The sequence below is a fragment of the Lagopus leucura genome, unplaced genomic scaffold, assembly GCF_019238085.1.
Source record: "Lagopus leucura isolate 7727_CA_CO unplaced genomic scaffold, USGS_WTPT01 Super-Scaffold_73, whole genome shotgun sequence".
Lineage (NCBI taxonomy): Eukaryota > Metazoa > Chordata > Aves > Galliformes > Phasianidae > Lagopus > Lagopus leucura.
In genome coordinates, this window is record NW_024962252.1 from 21,776,193 (window position 1) to 21,796,712 (window position 20,520).

At 38.4% G+C, this 20,520-nt stretch overlaps 1 protein-coding gene across 2 annotated transcripts in view; it reads left to right on the plus strand.

The window, feature by feature from the left end:
- Positions 1 to 20,520, plus strand: part of SMAP1 (small ArfGAP 1) — a 94,176-nt gene that overhangs the window by 58,530 nt on the left and 15,126 nt on the right. For both annotated transcript variants that reach the window (XM_042887031.1, XM_042887038.1), the window contains one exon: positions 13,893 to 13,977. In XM_042887031.1, coding sequence (XP_042742965.1) covers positions 13,893 to 13,977 — 85 coding nt within the window. The remainder of the gene's footprint in view (positions 1 to 13,892; positions 13,978 to 20,520) is intronic.

A 20,520-nucleotide genomic window follows, 5' to 3' on the forward strand; every position in this document is an offset into this window, starting at 1 on the left:
ACATCAGTTTAAGCTCTGAGTAATTTCTTTTTTTTAAAAAAAAAAAAGGAGAGAATGTTTAGTAGCTTTCAAGTTCAGGCTGTCATGACATTTTCAGTGTCTTACAGTTTAACTGACATAGATGTTGATTCTGTGTCTTTTTATTAGAAGAATTAGAGTATTTAGAATGTTGATCATTGTGTTTGGTAGTTGCTCATTGCAGTGGAACAGCGCATAAAAATCCTTACTGCTCTGACGTCAATCCCAGTGATTATTTTTTCACAATTCATTGAAAGGCTTTTGGGAGATACCGCTCTAACTTTGGTAGTGATATAAGCAGGATAAGGCAGAGGCAGGAGTTTTTAATGCAATTTGAAGGAAATGGACAAGTTTCTCACTTCAGGAAATTTTGCAAAATTCAGGTTACAAAGTTAAGTGACTCATTAACTAGCTGTTCAAATATAAAATGTCTATTTAATGCTGAATTCCTTTTATGTCAGTCAGCACTGTTAACCAGTCTGCAATCAGTTGCCTTCCATCTCTGATAACAAGAGGATTACAGCTGGATAAATTTGTCTGTCTTACCTGAAATTTTGCCTTTATAAAGTTGGCATCTGCAGCTAGAAAATGGAACCATTCTGCAGTTAGTCTTCAAGCTGGCTGTCAGTGTACTGTTACAAAATAAATCTCTGCATCTCGTTCAGCAAGTGCATATCTCAGCTTGAGGATGTTGTAGTTTGTGTCAAAATAAGTTACTGCAGACTTGTCTGCTAGGCAAATAGTGCATTTTATACTGTGTATTAACGTGAGTAACTTTTGCTCAAGAGGACATGTAGATTTTGTCTTATTACATTTAAATCCTCAATTTACAGGGTAGGTACATCACAAAGTACCAGATGAGTAGGGTAAGAGGTCTGTGCCAGTCACAGGAAGGAATCAGGTCAGAGGAGCCTGTGGGTCAGCAGGTGGAGAGATGAGCATCTAGAAGCCACTTATTGCAAAGGCAGTACATCTGTGACCAGCTATTGGAGACATCCACTGTATGTTCACGTGTGTGTAACATTTTGAGCTGAATTTGCCTGTGAGTAGGATACCAGCATCTGGAAAGATCCATGCTCTGAGCTGGTGACTACCTGTGGGTGTAGGGTCTTGTTGTTATCCTTTCCAGGGTGCGTTTTCAAAACAAATGGTGGTGCCACATGGTTGTAAATGAGTTAAGGAACTGGAGCAAATGTAGTTGTATTACTTTAATGTTGTCCAGGCTAATTAGCTCATTGTAAGCCTAGGAGAAATACTTATTCTTGTTTTATGAACTCAGCTTTTGTGATTCTAAAACTGAAGAGGTGTAAGACAACTTTGCAGAAATACAAACCACATGTATTGCATTTTGCAGCTTGCAAATTGAGCTGCACTGTTATGGGATGCTGAGCCACAGCTTTAAGATGGAAATGTCTAGATTTTCTCCTCTAAAATGACTTCTCTAAGATTTTAAAAACAGGCTTTAATGGATTAGAAGTAGAATACTTCGGTTTTGTCTGATCAATTTTCATGACGAGATAAGATTTAAATAAAAAAAAAAGGTTGATACACAGCTTTTCCCCTGTGCCTTTTGTGTCCTTGTAAGTGGGTCCTTGCTTTTAGATTCAGATGCAGTCATTTTAAGGATTCTCAGCTGCAGCAAGCTCAACTCAAATCCTTACCTCCAGAATCTGTAGCAAATTTTGTCACCTCTGCATGCAGGCTGTAGGCCTGTTCCTTCTCAGCAGTCCATCTCTAGCTCCAGGTTCCTGCTTCTTATTGTGACTGTTACCTAGTGAACATGAAGGAAAGCACCAAAAGACTGCAGGCGCCAAACTCTTAGGATAAAGAACTCATCCCCTTATTTCAGACACTGTTGTATATTTGTATATGGTGTGTGATATCCCTTTGATTCTTTTGGGTCAGCTGTCCTGGTTCTGTCCCCTCCCAGCTCTTTGTTCTCACCCAGCTCCTTAGTGGCAGGACAGCAGGAGAACCTGAAAAATACCTGACTTAGTGTGAGCACTGCTCTGCAATAACTGAAAATAGGTGTTACTAACATTATTTTCATCAAAAATCCAAAGCACAGCACCATTCCAGCTACTGTGGAAAAAATTATCCAGGCAAAAATCAGGGCAAATGCTTTGCCTTAACCGTGAACATTTAATGAAATCCAAATACTTTGGTATTTAAAGTGAAAGTTTAAACTGAGAATAACTTAAAAAAAATGTTATCCTTTGGAAACGTTTGAACTGGATGGCCTTTGTGTACAGATCACAGAATCACAGAATGGCCAGGGTTGGAAGGGACCTCAAGGATCATGAATCTCCAACCCCCCTGCCCCTTATAGGACCACCAACCTCCACATTTAATACTAGACCAGGCTGCCCAAGGCCACATCCAATCTGGCCTTGAGCACCTCCAGGGACAGGGCGTCCACAACCTCTCTGGGCAGCCTGTTCCAGCACCTCACCACTCTCTCTGTGAATAATTTCCCCCTGACATCCAACCTAAATCTTCCCTTCCTCAACTTAAAACCATTTCCCCTTGTCCTGCAGTTATCTACCCTTTCCAAGAGTTGATTCCCCTCCTGTTTGGAGGCTCCATTTAGGTACGGAAAGACTGCAATGATTGCATTCTTTTCTCCAGGCTGAACAAGCCCAGCTCCCTCAGCCTGTCTTTGTAGGGGAGGTGCTCCAGTCCCCTGATCATTTTTGTGGCTCTCCTCTGGACCATTTCCAACAGCTCCCTGTTTTTTTTTGTACTGGGGGCTCCACACTTGGATGCAGTATTCCAGATGGGGCCTCACAAGGGCAGAGTAGAGAGAGACAATTACGTCCCTGACCCTTCTGGCCACCCCTCTTCTGATGAAGCCCAGGATGCCATTTGCCTTCTGAGCCACAAGGGCACACTGCTGGCTCACCTTAAGTTTTTCATCTATCAAGACCCCCAGGTCCTTCTCCACAGGGCTGCTCTCAAGGACCGCTCCTTCCAGTCTGTATGGATGCCTGGGATTCCTCCAGCCCAAGTGCAAAACTCTGCACTTTGCATTGCTGAACTTCATTAGGTTCACCTGAGCCCACCTTTCAAGCCTGTTGAGGTCCCTCTGGATGGCATCCCTTCCTTCCGCCGTGTCAACCTCACCACTCAGCTTGGTGTCATCAGCAAACTTTCTGAGGATGTGCTCGATTCCATCTTCGATGTCATTGATAAAGATGTTGAAGAGCACTGGTCCCAAGACAGACCCCTGGGGGATGCCACTCGTGACCGGCCTCCACCTGGACATAGAACCTTGATGACCACCCTCTGTCTGCGGCCTTTCAACCAGTGTCTTATCCATGGAGTGGTCCACCCATCAAATCCACGTTCCTCCAATTTGGAGATAAGGATGTAGTGGGGGACCATGTCAGAGGCCTTGCTCAAGTCCAGGTAAATGAGATCAGTTGCCTTTCCCTTGTCCACTGACGCCATCACTCTGTCATAGAAGGCCACCAGATTGATTAAGCGTGACCTTCCCCTGGTGAAGCTGTGCTGGCTTTCTGAGATCACACACTCATTCCTCATGTGATCAAGCATGTCATCCAGGAAGATCTGTTCCATGATCTTCCCAGGTACAGACGTGAAACTCACCAGCCTGTAGTTCCCGGGGTCCTCCTTGCTCCCTTTCTTGTAAATAGGAGTGACATGGCCCTTCCTCCAGTCATCTGGGACCTCATCTGACAGCCACAGCATTTCAAATATGATGGAGAGCGGCTCGGCAACCACCTCAGCCAGCTCCTTCAGAACCTTGGGATGCACGCCATCCGGCCCCATAGACTTGTACACATTCAGTCTCATGAGGCAGTGCTCAGATACCTATTGAGGCAGTATCTCAGATACATATTAAAAAAAAAAAAAATCCTGTATTGTTGATTTGTTTGGTATAAATGGCCTAATTTAATTTATATACATCAGTGTGAGCAGTTCAGTGTCAGGGAGTGATTAATTTGAGTAATTGCAGTAAGCTCTTAAATAACAAATTTAAATTTTCCCCCTGAAGTGAGCTGTTTGCTTGAGGCAATTCTGGTTTCAGTAAGAGTTGCAGCTTTTTTTTTTTTGACGTGCAGTGTTTTTTGTCTTGATTAGAAATGCATCAGATTTTGCATGCTGAGATACTGTAATCGGTACGGCCTTGTAGTGATATCGCTGTTGGGTATCTTGTGGTTCGATGCAGTATGCTACTTTTTTGGCTCTTCTTGCAATTTAGGTGGAATGGAAGTTCATCGTGTGCTGAAAGTATCCTGAGTTTTAAAGATCAGTCTGATTACTGAATTTCTTTACATTTAGTTAAAAGCTTGAGAAAAGCATTAATATCTTACAGGAAGGGAAGCAGAACAACACATTTTCTTTAACTTGAATCAAATTTAATACTATGGAATAATTAGTTTTAATTTATTTACCTGTCAGGTCCTAGAGCTGTAAAATGTTCTTTAAAAATTCTGTAACACCTGTGAATAATGCTTTAAATAGACACTGGCTAAACTAACTTGTGTAGTAAAAGTATTTAAGCTGTCAGGAAAAATCATATCTATAGACCTACTGCAATCTTATAGCAAATGACTAACATTAATTTCTCATATGGGAATTCTCCACTGTTTATGCTGCCCTCAAAAGTTACATTGCAAGCAGGTAATGAAGAGGGAAGGAATCCAATTACTTTATGCACAACGCATGAAGTCCCTACCTAATAAAGAGCAGAGAAGGACTTCAGTAAGCGCAGAAGCATCTGTAAGCTCTAGTGAGTAAACTGGAAATTGCTTTTAAGTAGGTTAGGAATGATTTTCACTACATTATTTGATGGATCTTCTAGCTTTCATAAAGCTTCTTGGAGCTACGGTAGGGTAAAGGAATAAATGCTTGAGTAGATCTGATGTGTATGAAACAGTCTAAATTATAGATTCATGTGAATTTTTCATTGAAGTATGAAATTGAGGAAAATGTTCAGAGAGGCATTTTTTCTGTATAATGTTTCAATATGAAAGTAGGAGCAGATAGTTGGATTGGACAGCTGATGGAACAGATGTTTGACAGTGATTGATTGCTTCAGAGTAGGAGAGATATTCATGATAGTAATTTACAAATGCTCCTACTTGAAACTTTTTACTGGAGAGCTACTAGTCATGTGGCTTATGTCTTGAACCTGGTATGCTGCTACCTCTGCTAATTCACAGCTAATGCAAAAAGAATAAGGTAAACAGAATCACAGAATTGCATGGGTTCAAAGGGACCTTAAGAGATTGAATCCAACCCTAATGTTAATCTTAAGTACTGTTGCTGAAATTTATTATATATATATTTGCACAAACATCCTATGGTAGTGAATTAGCAGAAGTTCTGCTTGTTTTTTTTTTTAAGTATTTTGTTTTGTATTTCTGTTGGATATCCTTTGCCTTCTAGAACTGTTACACCCATAGTTTGTACATACATAGATAATTGGCATAACGTTAGAGAAGCAGAAAATTTGCACTTGAGTTAGCTAGCATTATTCTTTTGTCCCAGAGTCACTCATTTATAATGAAAAATAACCTCAGTATGTTCTCTGCATGCTGACACTTCTGAATCTACCCTTAACAAACAAGTTTCATCATTGTCATTTCCTGGGCAAAATGTCACCAGCTGCCTCTGTCAGAGGTGGGTTATCTGGTAGATGGGAAGGTACAAACAAGTGTCTCATAAATGCAGAGCTCAGACTGGCCCGTAGACACTGGAGTGCGTGGTCATACTTGAAAATGTTCTGAAAGAACTGCAGCATATGGATAATGTTCTTAAATCACTTCACAAGCTTGGATTAATTTCCTGTGTTGTTACAGTAATGATTAAAAAGGACAGAATGGGTATAACTGGAATTTATGGAATTGCTGCTACATCTGAATATTAAGGGATTGGTTTGTTTTTGTTTTTTTTTTCATTTAACTAATATGGAGGGTCTCACGTTATCTGTATATCTGGCTTGCCATGTCCCATTCCTCTACTTGTCTTCTACATCTTGTAACCAAGCGTGTGTGGGCCCAGGGAAGCACAAGCTGGTGGCATGGATAAAATCAGCAACAAACTTCATAAAATCCTCTTATGCATGTGAATTTAGTAGATGTGTGACTGTCAGTCATGGTGGCCTTGACCTTCCTTCTTGTCTTGCCCATGAGATAACTGTATCCCTTGTAGACAACATCATTGGCGCTGTTCTGTAATCTTTGTGCAGAGGAAGGAAGAGGATTGACTTGGCAATGCTTCCATTATTTCTCTTTTCTCTGATGAGACAATGAATTATTCATTCAGCGGTTATCTTCAGAAATAGCTGGCTGAACAAAATCTGATGAAATGCCTGACTGGGACACTGGACTCTCTACAGCATGCAGCTTATGCTTCAGGCATTGCAGACTTGCTTTGTAAAACTCTGGAAGAAAGCATGGCTACCCATTCCAGGGAGTAGGAGTGGACTTCTGGATGAGTCTGCTGCAAAACTGTAATGCTGTGATTCAGGGATTTAAGGCTTTTATGTATACTGAGCTTCAGTGGGAGAACAGAACTTGAGAATTCACTGTGACTTGTAGGATGAGTTCCAGAAGCAGGTGATTTACATGACTAAAATTGCTCCTTGTATCTGCTTGGCCAAGTGTAGCATGACAGAGACAGGGAATATTAGGTAGTTATTACCTGTGCTGATGGGGTGAAATTCAAAAACAGGACATCATATGGTCATTTCAGTAAGCTGTCCCATCTGTATCCCCTCTTAGCATCTAACCAACCCAAGCCTAATGGCTGGATGAGCAAAATGGGGGAAAAAAGATCGGTGAAACTCATGAGATTCAACAAATCCAAGTGCAAGGCCTTGCACCTTGGTCATGGCAACATCCACTACTAGTACAAGCTGGGGGATGAAAGGCTTGAGCACAGCCCTGTCAAGAAACACCTGGGAGTACTGATGGATGGGAAGCTGGACGTGAGCCAGCAATGTGCCCTTGTTGCCCAGAAAACCTGCTGTGTCCTGGACTGCATCAAATGAAGCGTGGCCAGCAGGTGAACCTGCCCCTCTGCTCTGTGCTGGTGAGACCTCACCTGGAGAACTGCAACCAGATGTTGAGTCTTCAATACAGGAGAGACATGGAAATGTTGGAATGTGTTCAGAGGAGGACCAGGAAAATGATCCATGGAATGGAATGGCTCTTCCACAACGACAGGCTGAGAGAGCTGGGGCTGTTCAGCCTGGAGAGGAGAACGCTCCATAACGACCTCACAGGAACGTTTTTGTACCTAAAAGGGAGAGCTACAGGAAAGAAGGGGACAGACTCTTTAGCAGGGTCTGTTGTGATAGAACAAGGGGAAATAGTTTCAAGGTTAAAGACAGTAGGTTTAGGTTGGATATAATGAAAATGTCTTTTATGGTGTGGATGGTGAGGCACTGCAACAGGTTGCCTGGAGAGATGTCATTGATGCCCTGTCCCTGGAGGCTTTCAGGGTGAGGCTGGATCAGGCTTTGGGCAACCTGATCTAGCTGTGGATGTTCCCTGTTATTGCAGGGCAGTTGGACTAGATGGCTTTCAGAGGTCCCTTCCTGCTCTGAGTATTCTGTGATTCAATTCTCTTGTCCTTGTCAAAGATGCATTCTTATTTTCTAGGAGATTTGCTTTAGATGAACATGTGAGGGAGAAACAAATCTATAAAATCAACCCTACACCTTGATGTGAAAATAGAGTAATTAAGATTGTTACTTGCTGATTTATTTGGTTTTAACTGATTTAAGAAGTGTTTCACATAAATCAGATTGAACCAGAATGGTGTTATATCTAGAGCAATGATTTGTGAGAGTTCAATAAAAGGTAATACTGAGCATGGATTGTTTTTTTTTTTTATTTGAGACCTAGTAGGGACAAATAAAATTTTTATTTTTGGCTGGTCTAAACTAGTATTCTTACGAATCCTGTTTTTCAAATTAAATCTTCGATCACTTTTATTATCTCACACAATGAGTAAAGAAACAGGAAAGAAAACAGCAGTGCAACATTGTTGAATTATAAGTCAGTCTTTCATGACGCAATGGTAAACTTTCTCATCATATGAAAACAGAGAAATTGGTTTTCTAGAAGTATGCTATTTTAATTCTGAAAGAATGTAGTCAGAATTTGAACGAAATAAAAGTCAAGTCTTTGCCTTACATTCAAATTTTAAAAATTATCTTAACCATGAAATGTTGGGAAATTAACAAGATCAGTAAGTGGTTTTGACTATGTAATACCTAGTATCTCTATGGATTAGAGGCGGACTGGTGAGTGCACTCATCATAATGAAAACATAAACTCAGTGTGGGTCTTTAGAAAAATTACATTACATAAAACTATTTAAGCAGGCTTATGTACTTGCTTGAAGAGTGTAATATATTACAGATGGCCTGATTTTATCCACAGTTGATTGCTTTTTACAGCAGTTAGGGCAAGAATTCTGTTTGGATGGCTTCTTAGCTCAAAACGTTAACGTTGAACAAGTTGCAGTGTACAGGTATGTGCACATTGCCAGCATTTAATGCTACATCTGCTGAATTCAAGCCAATTAACATCCAGTAAAGGTGTGAGGAAATTAAAATTCATATAATCATTTCTGTATCTCCATTTCATGTAACTAGGAAAGAGGTATTTCTTACTGTCTGTAGAAGATACTCTCTGACGTGTTCATTTCATTTGTTAGAGGTAAAGTTAGGAGAAGTTCCTACTTTTAAATGTCTTCTCTTTAAATACTATAATATATCTTATTATCTAAGTACTTCTTATGGATAAGGTTTTAGTGTTATGTTGTCACAGTATGTTTTATTGTATTGTGGAGCTTCAGTGGGGTATAAAATTAGGATTCAGTGAGATATCACTAGATAGTAAATAGAAATTAGAACCAGAGCAAAAACTTATAGACGGAATTGTTTCCATGACAGCAGCTTTATCAATTTTAATTACTCAAGTTTGTTTGTCTTACTTTAATAAAATGCAGACTCTATGGCTCTTGTGATTATCTAAGGTTCTGGCAATTAGTCTGCTTTCTATTCAGATATTTTATGAAGGAGCAGAATTTCTATTAGTCTTACATAACACACATATTCTTCTTAGAAGAATAATATAGGGAAATTCTATTTAGACAGTGGAGAAAAAAAAGCTACTCTTAGTCCACTGTTACTCAACTCCTGTTAAGTATGTGCCTTTCCATGCCATCCCATACACACTGGCATGCCTCTAGGGATGCTCATAACTGTAGCCTCTGCTGCAGAAAACCTTGTTTTTTCCCAGTTTTCTTTAACATATGGAATACGAACATCACATAATATTTCTGCAGTAGATGCTGTTACTTCTGAAGCAGTCATAAGAATTGTTACTAAAATTGTCTCTCAGAACTTGAAGAATAGGCTATAAACCAATTCTGAACAGTGATTTCCATGCATTTGATGTTATACCAGTCAAGATAGATGAGCGCCTTAAAAATTACTCAGTATTTGGTGCTGCAATTGTATTGCCCACAGTCTTCCATAGAAGACTGCTTCAGGCCCTTCCACTGAAAAGTTAAAACATTGTTAGTGTACCTGAAAGTATGGAAGTCCTTCAGCCTTACTGAAAATATCTGATGAGTGAATGTTGTAGCTAACAATTTCTGTGCGCTGTTTCACTTGGCAGAATCACAGAATGGTTGAGGTTGAAAGGGACCTCTAGAGGTCATCTCGCTCAGCCTGCTGGTTCAAGAGTCACTCCAGATAGTTTTCACTGTCTCAAAGCTGGGAGACTCCACAGCCTCTCTAGGCAACCCGTGCCAGTACTCCATCAACATAGAATTCCACCTGCTGTTTGTTCAGAGGGAACCGCCTGTGCTTCCAGTTTGTGCTCATTGCATCCTGGCCTGCACTGGGCACAGTCTGACTCTGTCCACTGTTAGACTTCCTTCAGGAATTTATGGACACAGATGAGCTCCTCCTGAGCCTCCCCTTCTCCAGGCTCAGGAGAAATACTTAAGTAAAAGTTTAGGCCTGGTCTATTATTAGATGTGGAGGTTGGTGGCCCTGCTTGTGGCAGGGGGGTTGGAGATTCGTGATCCTTGAGGTCCCTTCCAACCCTGTGATTCTGTGAAAAGGATAGCGTTGGTGGGGAAAAAGCAATTAAAAGTTACTGTGTTTCAACTAAGTATCATCTGTGCAATCACATGAAATGATGATATCCATTCTGGGGCTTGGTAATAAGAAAGTATTTTCCTGCTTTATCTGCTTAAGAGGTTTGTTGTTTTGTTTTTTTTTAATTGAAAATACTTACAAGAACTTGCAAGATTTGCCAATTCGAAGAGCTGTATAAAGGGATGCAGAACCTAGCTAAGGAAGTGATAACTTCAGTGAGATTATTCTAGCCTCTAAAACATTATTCTATTCTCTAAAACAGGCTCAGGTTTTTTTAGGACAGAAACCAAAAGGAATCTTAGTGCAGCAGAAATCATAAGCAGATTTTTGTCACAGTACGTTACTCTGCTGCAAAATACAGTAATTTTTAGATAAAGCACTGAATTAAACAGTAAGTTAACAAAATGTCACTGCCTTGTTATGCAGGTTTTTTGGGTTTTGTTTTTTTTTTATTATTTTTTTTTTTTACCCATTGCATGCTTCTGTGCTCACAGTGTTTAACTTTAACATCTCTGAAGAGCACTCTGTACATAAAGCTTAGTCATGTGTGAGTCCTGTTGGAACAAAGCTACTAAACAGAAATTAGACATCACATCCCTTGAGGATTTGGAATAAAATTTTCAAATGACTCTAATGTGATTGTTCTTTTCTGGAAATTTCAATGTCTATCTGTGCCAGAATTATATGGGTTGGAAGGGACCTGTGTAGGTCTTTTTCTCCAGCCCCAGAAATAAGCCATTATCTCTCCTATAGAACATGTTAGTAAGGTATTGCTTTTCATTGTACCTTCTTCAGGTGGACCACAGTGCAGTCAGGCAGCCCAAAGTCCAGGGGGGGCAAAAAGAGAACTGTCTTAGGAAATAGCACATCAAAGAGCATTTTATTTAGTTATTCTTAAGTGTAATTGTTTGCATCCATGTTTCTTTTTTCCCTTTCTGCCCAGCAGTGCCATCTTTGCTTAATTTATGCCTAAGCATAGGTTATTTCAGATAGGTCCTTTTCCAGTCATAGCAGACATTATGCACCAAACTAAATGTCTTCTAAATTTGCACAGGAGCGTTTATGGCATGCAGCATCTTAGCCTCCAAACCAAAAATTAAGGTACTTTTTATTTAAAAAAAAAAACCAACTCTCAAACAGGAGAGTAGTAAACTCCAGCAGCTGGCATTTGTTGTGGTCAGGGAATGGAAAGTGGGAAGAGGAGGAAGCGATGTAGCGTCGCTGCTAAAATTAAGAATAGGAGAATATTCAGATGAAATGTTTTTATTATTCTAGATTGCTGCTGAGTATTGCTAGTGAATATTGATAAAATGCAAGTTGATGGATGAGGTGGGTTTTTGTTCAGAGTGAAGGTTAGTCTTGGTGAAAACTGGCTATATATAAATGAGAAACTGAATAATGCTTTGAGAATCTCCCTCAAAGAAATAACAATAAATTTTTGCAATATTAACAAGCATGAAAATAACTTAGCAGTCTGTTAGTGTAACTAGCTATGAAGTAATGTGAAAACCTATTCTTTAGATATTAGTGAAGGAGTAAAATAAGAAAAAAAATGCTGATCAAAAAATAGAGCAATGTTGGGACAAGGTGCCTTAGAGAATCTTACGTAATTTCTATACGTTGTACCTTCATTGTCTTATCAGACTCTAAATAGGCAATTGATTATTGAGAAAGTTCATTTAACAAAGCAGAAGGCTCAAGTACAGGATTAGTACTGCCTTTTTTAAATTTAGATTTATTAAAAGATAATCTTGCTACAATAATAAGTACTAAACAAAAGAAACTGCTATTTGAATGCCATCTGTTCGGATTTACTAATGTATGCAAAGCTGATTTGTTTTCTGTGAGAAGTTTGCCCTCTAAACCAACCCTGTTAAGCTTTAATTTATTACAAACTTATGCATTCAGATAGTTACCATAAACCTAATCTGGAGTAATGAGAACTTACACATTTAGTGTAATTCTAACAGTTCTGCTTTTCAGTTTAAAGAAGCTGTTATTCTGTACTCAGAGATGTTAAACTCTGAATATAGAATAAAAAAAGAAATCAGTTTTGTGAATTCAGGCAAAAAGTCAGAAACAGGTTTTTTTTTTTTACATCCTCAGTGATCCATGGTGTTCTGTACGGAGTTGGAGGAGAACCAAGTGAACAAATTTCTGTGATGAACTCTGTTCTGAAATATTTTTTGTAAAATCTGATTAATATTTGTGACAGTAATTTAAGTTCTGTGGTATCTTTTCAGACATATGCTCAGCTGTAGAAAAACTTGTTTTTGAATGAGCAGTTCTTAAATTTATCACTGATGTGCAAAAGTTTACTTTCAGAAATACTCTTTTTTCTCACACCCAAAAATATTTATCTGTGTACAGAGAAGCATCCAAAATGTTTGCTATTCTTCAAATAATGTGTTCAAACATGGTACTTGTAAGACACTTTAGAATTGGAGAAGCCATGGAATATTTTTCCAGCAGCAGCTTCCCTTTTATTCTTGAGCAAAGTGCATAGAGTCAACAGAAGGTTTTTTTGCAAGAGCGTGGAAATATGTCTCTAAAAGATGAACAAAGATGAGTTTGAGTGTTCAGGTTCCCATTCCCCATCACTGCAGAAATGGAGTTTCTTTCATTGCAGATATTTCCCAGAGGATGTGATATCAATGGGTGCTTTCTCATCTAAGAGGGGTGTTGGTAAATTAGACTGTTCACTAGAGCCATCTTTGAGTACTCTTGAGTTTTGTCAGTGCTTTCACAAGCACCAAGCTCATGACTCTATCCTGAGTTTGCAGTAGAAGAAAGGGACTAGTAAATAACTTCATACCCACATGATAATGATAATGGTGGGAGTAAAGTGGGTTCTGTTGGTCTCAGCCCAGTGCCCAGTCTGGCAGTGCTTTTCTACCATCACTCAGTTGTCACTTCTACTTAACAGCTGTGCTCACTGGTCGACCAGTCCACTTCACCTGTCTGTGATTTTGTGAAGTAAATGCATGTCAGGCATTCATGTCTTGTTCACGGGCACAAGAGAATATGTTTGCCCTGTCAATGCTGTAAACCAGTTTATTTTAAAACAAGATGTTCAGATGAGTTAGGATGACCAGCCAGATATTGGTGCGACGTGAACTATAAATAGATTTATGAAGTCATTTTCATAATCAGATTTCATGTCAATGCCACTTGCCTTCAGGCTTAGAAAGAAAGACCAAAAAAACAGATTATGTCCTTCTGTGCTTAGCGTCCACAAAGTCTGCAAGTTCTGCTGATACTGTTTTCAAGAAGGGTAAATTGTGTCACTAGTCTGCTGCTCATCTTTTAATGCAAGCTTTTGAAAACCTGAACCTTCTTAATGCTGCAGAACAGTATAGTTTGGAGGCTGAAGCTAGTCAATCAGATTACAGATGGATTTCTGCCTAGTGAATGATAAGCAGTGGCTCAGTATAAGATTTCAACTTGTTTTTTTTTTTCTAATTTATTTGGCAACTCTTATTTAAAAATTGATTACATATCAGCAAAGGAATAAGGATTATGTTTTACAGTAATATGCCTCGTCCTTTATGATCACAACTGCAATTTGTCTCGTTACAAATCAAATTCATTACAATAAGCAAATACAGAAAAGAGCTTTTATTTTTGGTATTGGCTTAGCATCTGTAATGGGAATTTTTTAAGCATCATATCCCTTTCAGAAAAGTTAACTGTGATTTTTGTTTTTTTTTTCCCTCTAAAGCCGCAGAAGAAAGAGGATCAGCAATTAGAAGCCAAAGGAAGTCCAAAAAAGTCATCAGAACCCACTATTGACCTCTTAGGGCTTGGTAAGCAATAAATAATTACCTGTTTTTCTATGCAACGTGTACACATCATTTTAAATTTTAATAAATATGTTTTCATTTTCTCTGTGCTTGCTGACATTGTTAGCTGAATTTGAAAACCATGACACTGAGTCTGAATTTAAAACTACAAAGGAAAATGCCATGGGGATGTGTGTATATCAATACTTGCTTTTTGCTAGGGAGAGTAATGAGCTCCTGTGGGAAGGGGAAGTTATCAAAGTGATCTTCAAAGAGCTTGTGGATTGTGATATTTCAATGTTTATGGTACTGGCATATTTTTTAGTTGAAATGCAGAGGTAATCTGAATTGTATTTCTCTAAAATGCCTTATATGATAAAATCTCTATTTTAGTTAAAAGAACAACAAAGTGACTGACTGTAGCTGACCAATATCTTGTAAAATGTAAACACTGAATATTGCAGTCTTGTGAACTGACCGTGACAGTCATTCAGTTTTACCTTCTGCACATTTTGTTTTCTTCTCTAGCAGGTAACCATCTACTTGTTGTGTAAATAAACTGTTTTGGACTCCAATCATTTCATTTGCACCATCTGCCCATACAGTAGTGTTTTTATACTTTTTCTTTGCTTGTTGAAGGTTATGATTATACAAATGTGTTTGCCCATTGGATAGAAACAGAAGATAGGAAAACAAAATATTGCAATAACTATTTTTAATCTCTTTTATTATGTAACGTTAGGAAGTTTCTCTACATATTGGGAGTGGATATTAGAATGCTTATTGATACACTGGTTACTCTAGATTTTGCCATAGTATTGACAGTTCATTGAAGGAGGCAGATAAGTCTTTTAAATGTGCTTTTTTAGCCTGTAGTACCAATTGGAATTTGTATGAAAATGATTTGTTTTGTTTTCATTTTCAGATAATAATGTTGCAGCAAGGCAAATAGTATTGTCCCTGTTTTAGAATTCATGCTGTCAGTCAGAATGCAATTTATTTTCCCTCTGTATGCAGAATGGCTGTAAAATACTGTTTTTGTACCGACTCTGTGTCACAGTCCCTATCTCATCTCAAGTAGTATGTTACCATAGGCAAGCAAAACTTAATTAAACAGGAAAAGTTAGATCATGGATATAGAATGAACCTGTTAAAAACAAAAGTAACTCAAGCTTCATGGAAGGCCAGTCCTTTTTTTATTTTCCTTCACCAGACCGGCATCCTGACTAAGAATTCAAATTTAATCAGTGTGTGGTTCTGAAATTGTCAGACTTCGGTAGTTTGTTAGTTATGGGTTGAAAAAAATCTTGGTAATACCATTTTATGCTATGATAATGAACTCTGATTATGTAAAAATATAATGTACAATAGAAAGAGTATTATAATTGTGTTCAACGTTTCTTCAGTGGTTCTTCAGTGTAAATAAACACGGTGGGATATACAAAGGGCAAAGTTTATAATTGTAGCAAAAAATGATGTTAGAGGAGGGAGTGTTAAGAACTTCAAATCAATTGAAAGGCAGTGTAATGAGCTAGCATCACTTGGAATCCACTGAGCTGCAAACGAGATGGATTAATGAGAGCAGACCTGCATAATTCATTTGGAGTTATCTTGTAATTAATTCTCGCAGTAGGCTGCTTGTTATTACTTTGTTGATTCAGATAGTATTAAAAGCAAGATCTCTTCAGTGCAGTATATATGCCATATCAAACAATTTTAGAATGGATATGATGGTGTGGCTCATTCTTCTTACTGAGTGGACATATTTCTAATGACAGTAATTCATTCTCAGGACTTCATTCCTGCAAATTGAGAACAACGGTAGTTTTTATGAGGGTGGATCAGAGTCATTTGTAATAGCAAATTAGGTAATTTTAAAGGATTGCAATTCATGCAGGAAGAATTCTGGTTTTTAAACAGCCCAGCCTCTTGTTTTCCTTAGAATACATCTGTGCTAGCTTTGAGTATGAAGTTAACTTTTTTGGGTTATGAAGTTAACATAACACTTTGTGTGTATGTGTCTCTGCTGGGATTTAATATTGACCTCATCAGAAGGTAAACGAACTGTGAAACAAGACTTACCCTTAAAAAACAAGTAACACTTATAGCTGGACTCAATAATTTTCTGAAAATAAATTGTTTTTTTATTTTTCTCTACTAAATTGCAACATCCTCAAAGTAGTTTGTTTAACAAATTGCATCTTCAAAATTTGTAATAGTAGCAGAGGCATGATGTCACTGGTGATTGTGCTGCCATGTTAGAGTTTCTGCTAGCCTTTGAAAATTGATTCATATAGATCCTTTGGGCTCCTTTTCAGAGTGGTTGTTACTGAGGTTGTATTTGGAAATTCGTTTTTTTGATGGTCAAGCTATGTAGACATTTGTGCATTTTGGTTTTTGTTTCAGAGTACCTTTTAGTTTAGTTCAGTAATGCACAGATGCAGAAATTTGGGAAACAACGTGCACAAGCTGAATATTCTTTTGTTCTCCACAAACAATGGTGTTACTTAATGTTCATACTGTGAAGCCCCACATTTTTTCCCTCACTTCCCAAGCCATGAGAAATCACAGTTTATTTCTGTAGGCTAAATCTGACACTACTGTTCTTTAATGATCTTCCCCACACTGAAAGAGTGCACTGCTGAGAATGTGAGGATGTTAATGCAAAAATTGGTAACATGGGATTTTATAACATTAATTTTTAATAGGGGTGTTATAGGAAACTTTTTTCTGTTTGAAAGCCACAGCATGTGAACCAAAGTTCTTTGGCATTTAAGTCATTGTCAAGGCTCTCTCCATCTTGGCAGTGTTAATCCTGCTGATCCTCTGTGCTGCTCGGCAGCTTGGGGTTTTCTCTTACAAGTTATGTGTTTCCACTTATGTGGGACTGATGAAGGAAAGATAGCTTTAAAAAACATTTGTGAAAAAGAAATCGTGTTTGTGTAGGATAGTAGGAATTATATAGCATTGCTGATGTATTAAGATTGTGCTTAGGTAGGTATACAATGTATCCACCCCACATGAAAATAGGCACAACCACTTGGTGCGTGTAGCTTTGCTAACTTTCTGGTTCTCCAGATTTTATTTTGAGAAATTTTGTACAGAAAAGAGCTTCCAGTGAATAGTTCTACAAAGATTTTGACAGTAAATAAAAGTTTAGTAATGCAATAAATAATTATTCCATCATTCCATCATTTGTTTGTATCTCTGTCACAGATTTTGTTTAAAGCCTTCAACTGTTTTTCTTAGTTCTGTCTTTTTAGCAATTTGGTGCAGTAAATAATCAGATACATATTCAAAATATCTCTTCTACTGCAAGTTTTAGTGTGACTGTCATGTATAAAAACACAGCTTAGATGCCAAGTCTTGTAAATAGTTTGCTCCTTTATAATTAGTTTCAGAAATGTAATGCAAGTAATAGGTCTTTCTTACTGCTTCTCTTTCTTGCCATGCCTTTACATCTCCTATATTGGTCACTCACCACTGGTGCAGAGAAATGTACCACGTATTAATGCTGTGTATTAAAGTTTTCATAACAAAAGGAAGCACTGAATCAGAAATTGTATTGTCAGAAATAAATAAAATATACACTATAGAAAAGCTATAATGGTAAACATCACTAGAATCACTTACTACGGATATCCTGGCAAATAGCTTTTGTTTCTGCTAACAAATTTAAACAGGACTTCCTGTTGTGAAAGCATAAGCAATATCTGCTGTTGCAACTTCTATCTGCCATACCATGCATATTTACCTGTCATATCGTTGTAAGGGTAAAAAGTAAGGATATAGGTCTTCTGGAGATAGGAATAGCAACAAAAACCAGCACCTGATGACTTTCCTCATGACCTTCTCCACCTTAGTGTGACACTTCTACCTGTGATATGCTCATGTTGCAGGGGTTGTGCTGCATCTTGTCCTTCATCCTTAGCTAGTGGTGTATTCTCTACAAAGGTGATGGCAGTTCATTAGAAATAGTTCATTAGAAATAGTTTCAGAGTAACTTTGATCATCTCCCTAACATATATGTTGGTTAGAGCTATGCATTTCTCAAAATATATGTATAACTTGATCTGTTTTTGACTAATTCCTGGAAAGACTGCAGGCATGTTTCCTTCTCTCTCTTGTCATCAGTTTTTATTGGTAGACAGTAAAAGTTGAATGAAAAGTAACATTTTTAGAATATTAGAATTCAGAACTCATCTGGAGCATCTTTCATAGACTAAAGAAGTATTTTAAAGTTAGGAGAGAAAAGAGGAAACACATTCTAATCAGTGGCTTGACACACTGTAGTTATATGTAGTTATATGTAGTTATATGTAGGAATATCCATGATCTCTATAAACGTGTAAACGATTACACTGAAACACAAGTTTGTGTATGCCTGCACACTTACATTTTTATAACTGTGCTAATATTTCTACAAGTGATAAAAAAGACCGAAAACAGGTTTTTTTTCTACATTCTGAAATTTATCTTGTTCTGGAATCTTCCAGTTTCGTGGTGCAAAAAAGATGTTTCAGGATTTGCTAAATATTCCAACTGTTGCATTTTTGAGAAAGGACTAAGACAGGATCTGCTATTAATATTACTTATGCAGAGCTAAAACTGTGTTGGAAGGAGTCATTCAGAATATCTCATTTCTGCACTGATGCAGGCAGAAATACTTTTGGTGTAAAATTTAGTAAAAGGTTGAAAACATGTACATTATCAAATGTTATTCTTACACTTATAGCTGTTACAACGTGTAGCTGTTAAAACAGCTTTGGACTGATCTAGCAAAAACCCAGGTTTCATAATATTAATTTATAACTAGCATATTAACTGCTTGAAAAATACCATTCTCTTATAACGATTGTATTCTACCATGAGTGTTTTACATATGTGAAATGCTTGTTTTACTAAATTATTATGTGTATATTTAAAGTCTTAGATGATAAACATTTTTAGATTGAGGGAAACTGAACCACTTTGGACTATAAGACTTTTTCTAATCCATATGACTCCCTGAGAAAATGAAAACATTAAATTATTAATTCCAGACAATCCATTTGCATGAAAATTATGCACTATTCATTCCTAAATTTATCTGAAGCAGCCAACCTTTTGGGAGATGTTTTTGGAACTGCCTGCCTGCAGAATGACCTCAAATGAATAGAGTACTTTGAACTACCAGAAGCTCATTGCTTGCTTGACAATACACTTATTTGCATGCATCTTAAAGCGCTGTTGCGGGCAGAATGATGGATCAGATTATACTTACAGTGTCCATCGGCTTCAAGTCATCAGAACAGAAATAGGAGAAGGAGGAGACCTTCATAGCTAAGGTATAAACAGATATGCCATAGTGGTAGATGACCTTGTTCTTCAGTTCTGTTGAAGATCTCCCAGAAAAGTCAGATGCTGACATAGGAATTAAATGGACTCATGTGGCTTTTTAAATCATAGGATCACAGAATATGCCCAGTTAGAAGGTGCCCATAAGGATCGCTGAGTCCAACTTCAGTTCAATCCCTGTGTCTGAGAGCGCTGCCCAAATGCTCCATGAACTCCGGCAGCTCGGGGCCGTGCCCACTACCCTGGGCACCCTGTGCCATGCCCACAGCCATCTGGTGAAGAACATTTTGCTAACCCCCAGCTGCCCCTCCCCTGACGCAGCTCCATGCCTTCAGGCCCATCGCTGTCAAACGGAGCAGAGCTCAGCGCTGCCCTTCTGCTCCCTGTGAGGAGCTGCAGCTGCCATCAGGCCTCCCCTCAGCTCCTCTGCTCTGGGCTGAGCAAACCCAGGGACCTCAGGCACTCCTCATCCACCTAGCCTTCTAGAACCTTCACCATCTTTGTAACCCTCCTTTGAGCACTCTCTAACGGTCTAATGACGTTCTTATGTTGTGGTGCCCAACGCTGCACATGCTGCTCGAGGTGCGTCTACACCAGTGGTGAGCAGAGCTGAATAAATTGCTTTAATCCTTCTGTCATTGTTCAGTTCATTGCTTACTTTTAGCATATGAGATCTAGTAATTTGAAGGCGTTCTTTGGCGATTTTGCCTTTGTGGAGTTCCTTGGTTTGTCTTAGTCCTTGCAGACAGCATAATTATCCTCACAAGCTTTGGGAAACCTGAAACAAGAAACACACATGCTGAGGTTTCATTTCTTGTGAATGCTACATGTGTCTGTCTTTGTATCCTTGCCTTCAAGGTGCTTTGTCACTGGATCTGCATGCCTTTGCTAGCATGCACAATTTGGTCTGCATTTCACATTGATAGGAAGAAGATTTGAGAGTTGGCGAATACCAAGCTACTCGTGATCCTGATTGATGCTAAATCAAATTACAAAATCATTTTGTGTATCTGAAGAAGTCTCTGAAGACTTGCAGACCAGCACCCTTCCACCTGGTTGTTTCTTAATTCCTTGTATGAAAAAGATGCTGTAAAAACCTTCTGGGGTTTTATGTACACCAAAATCAATTCAGAGCTGCAGTTTCTATAGGAACTATAGCTGTGCCTCCTAAGGCACATAGGATAGTGTCTATATAGTAAGACAGAATGCAGGCATAGACTCATGGTGGTT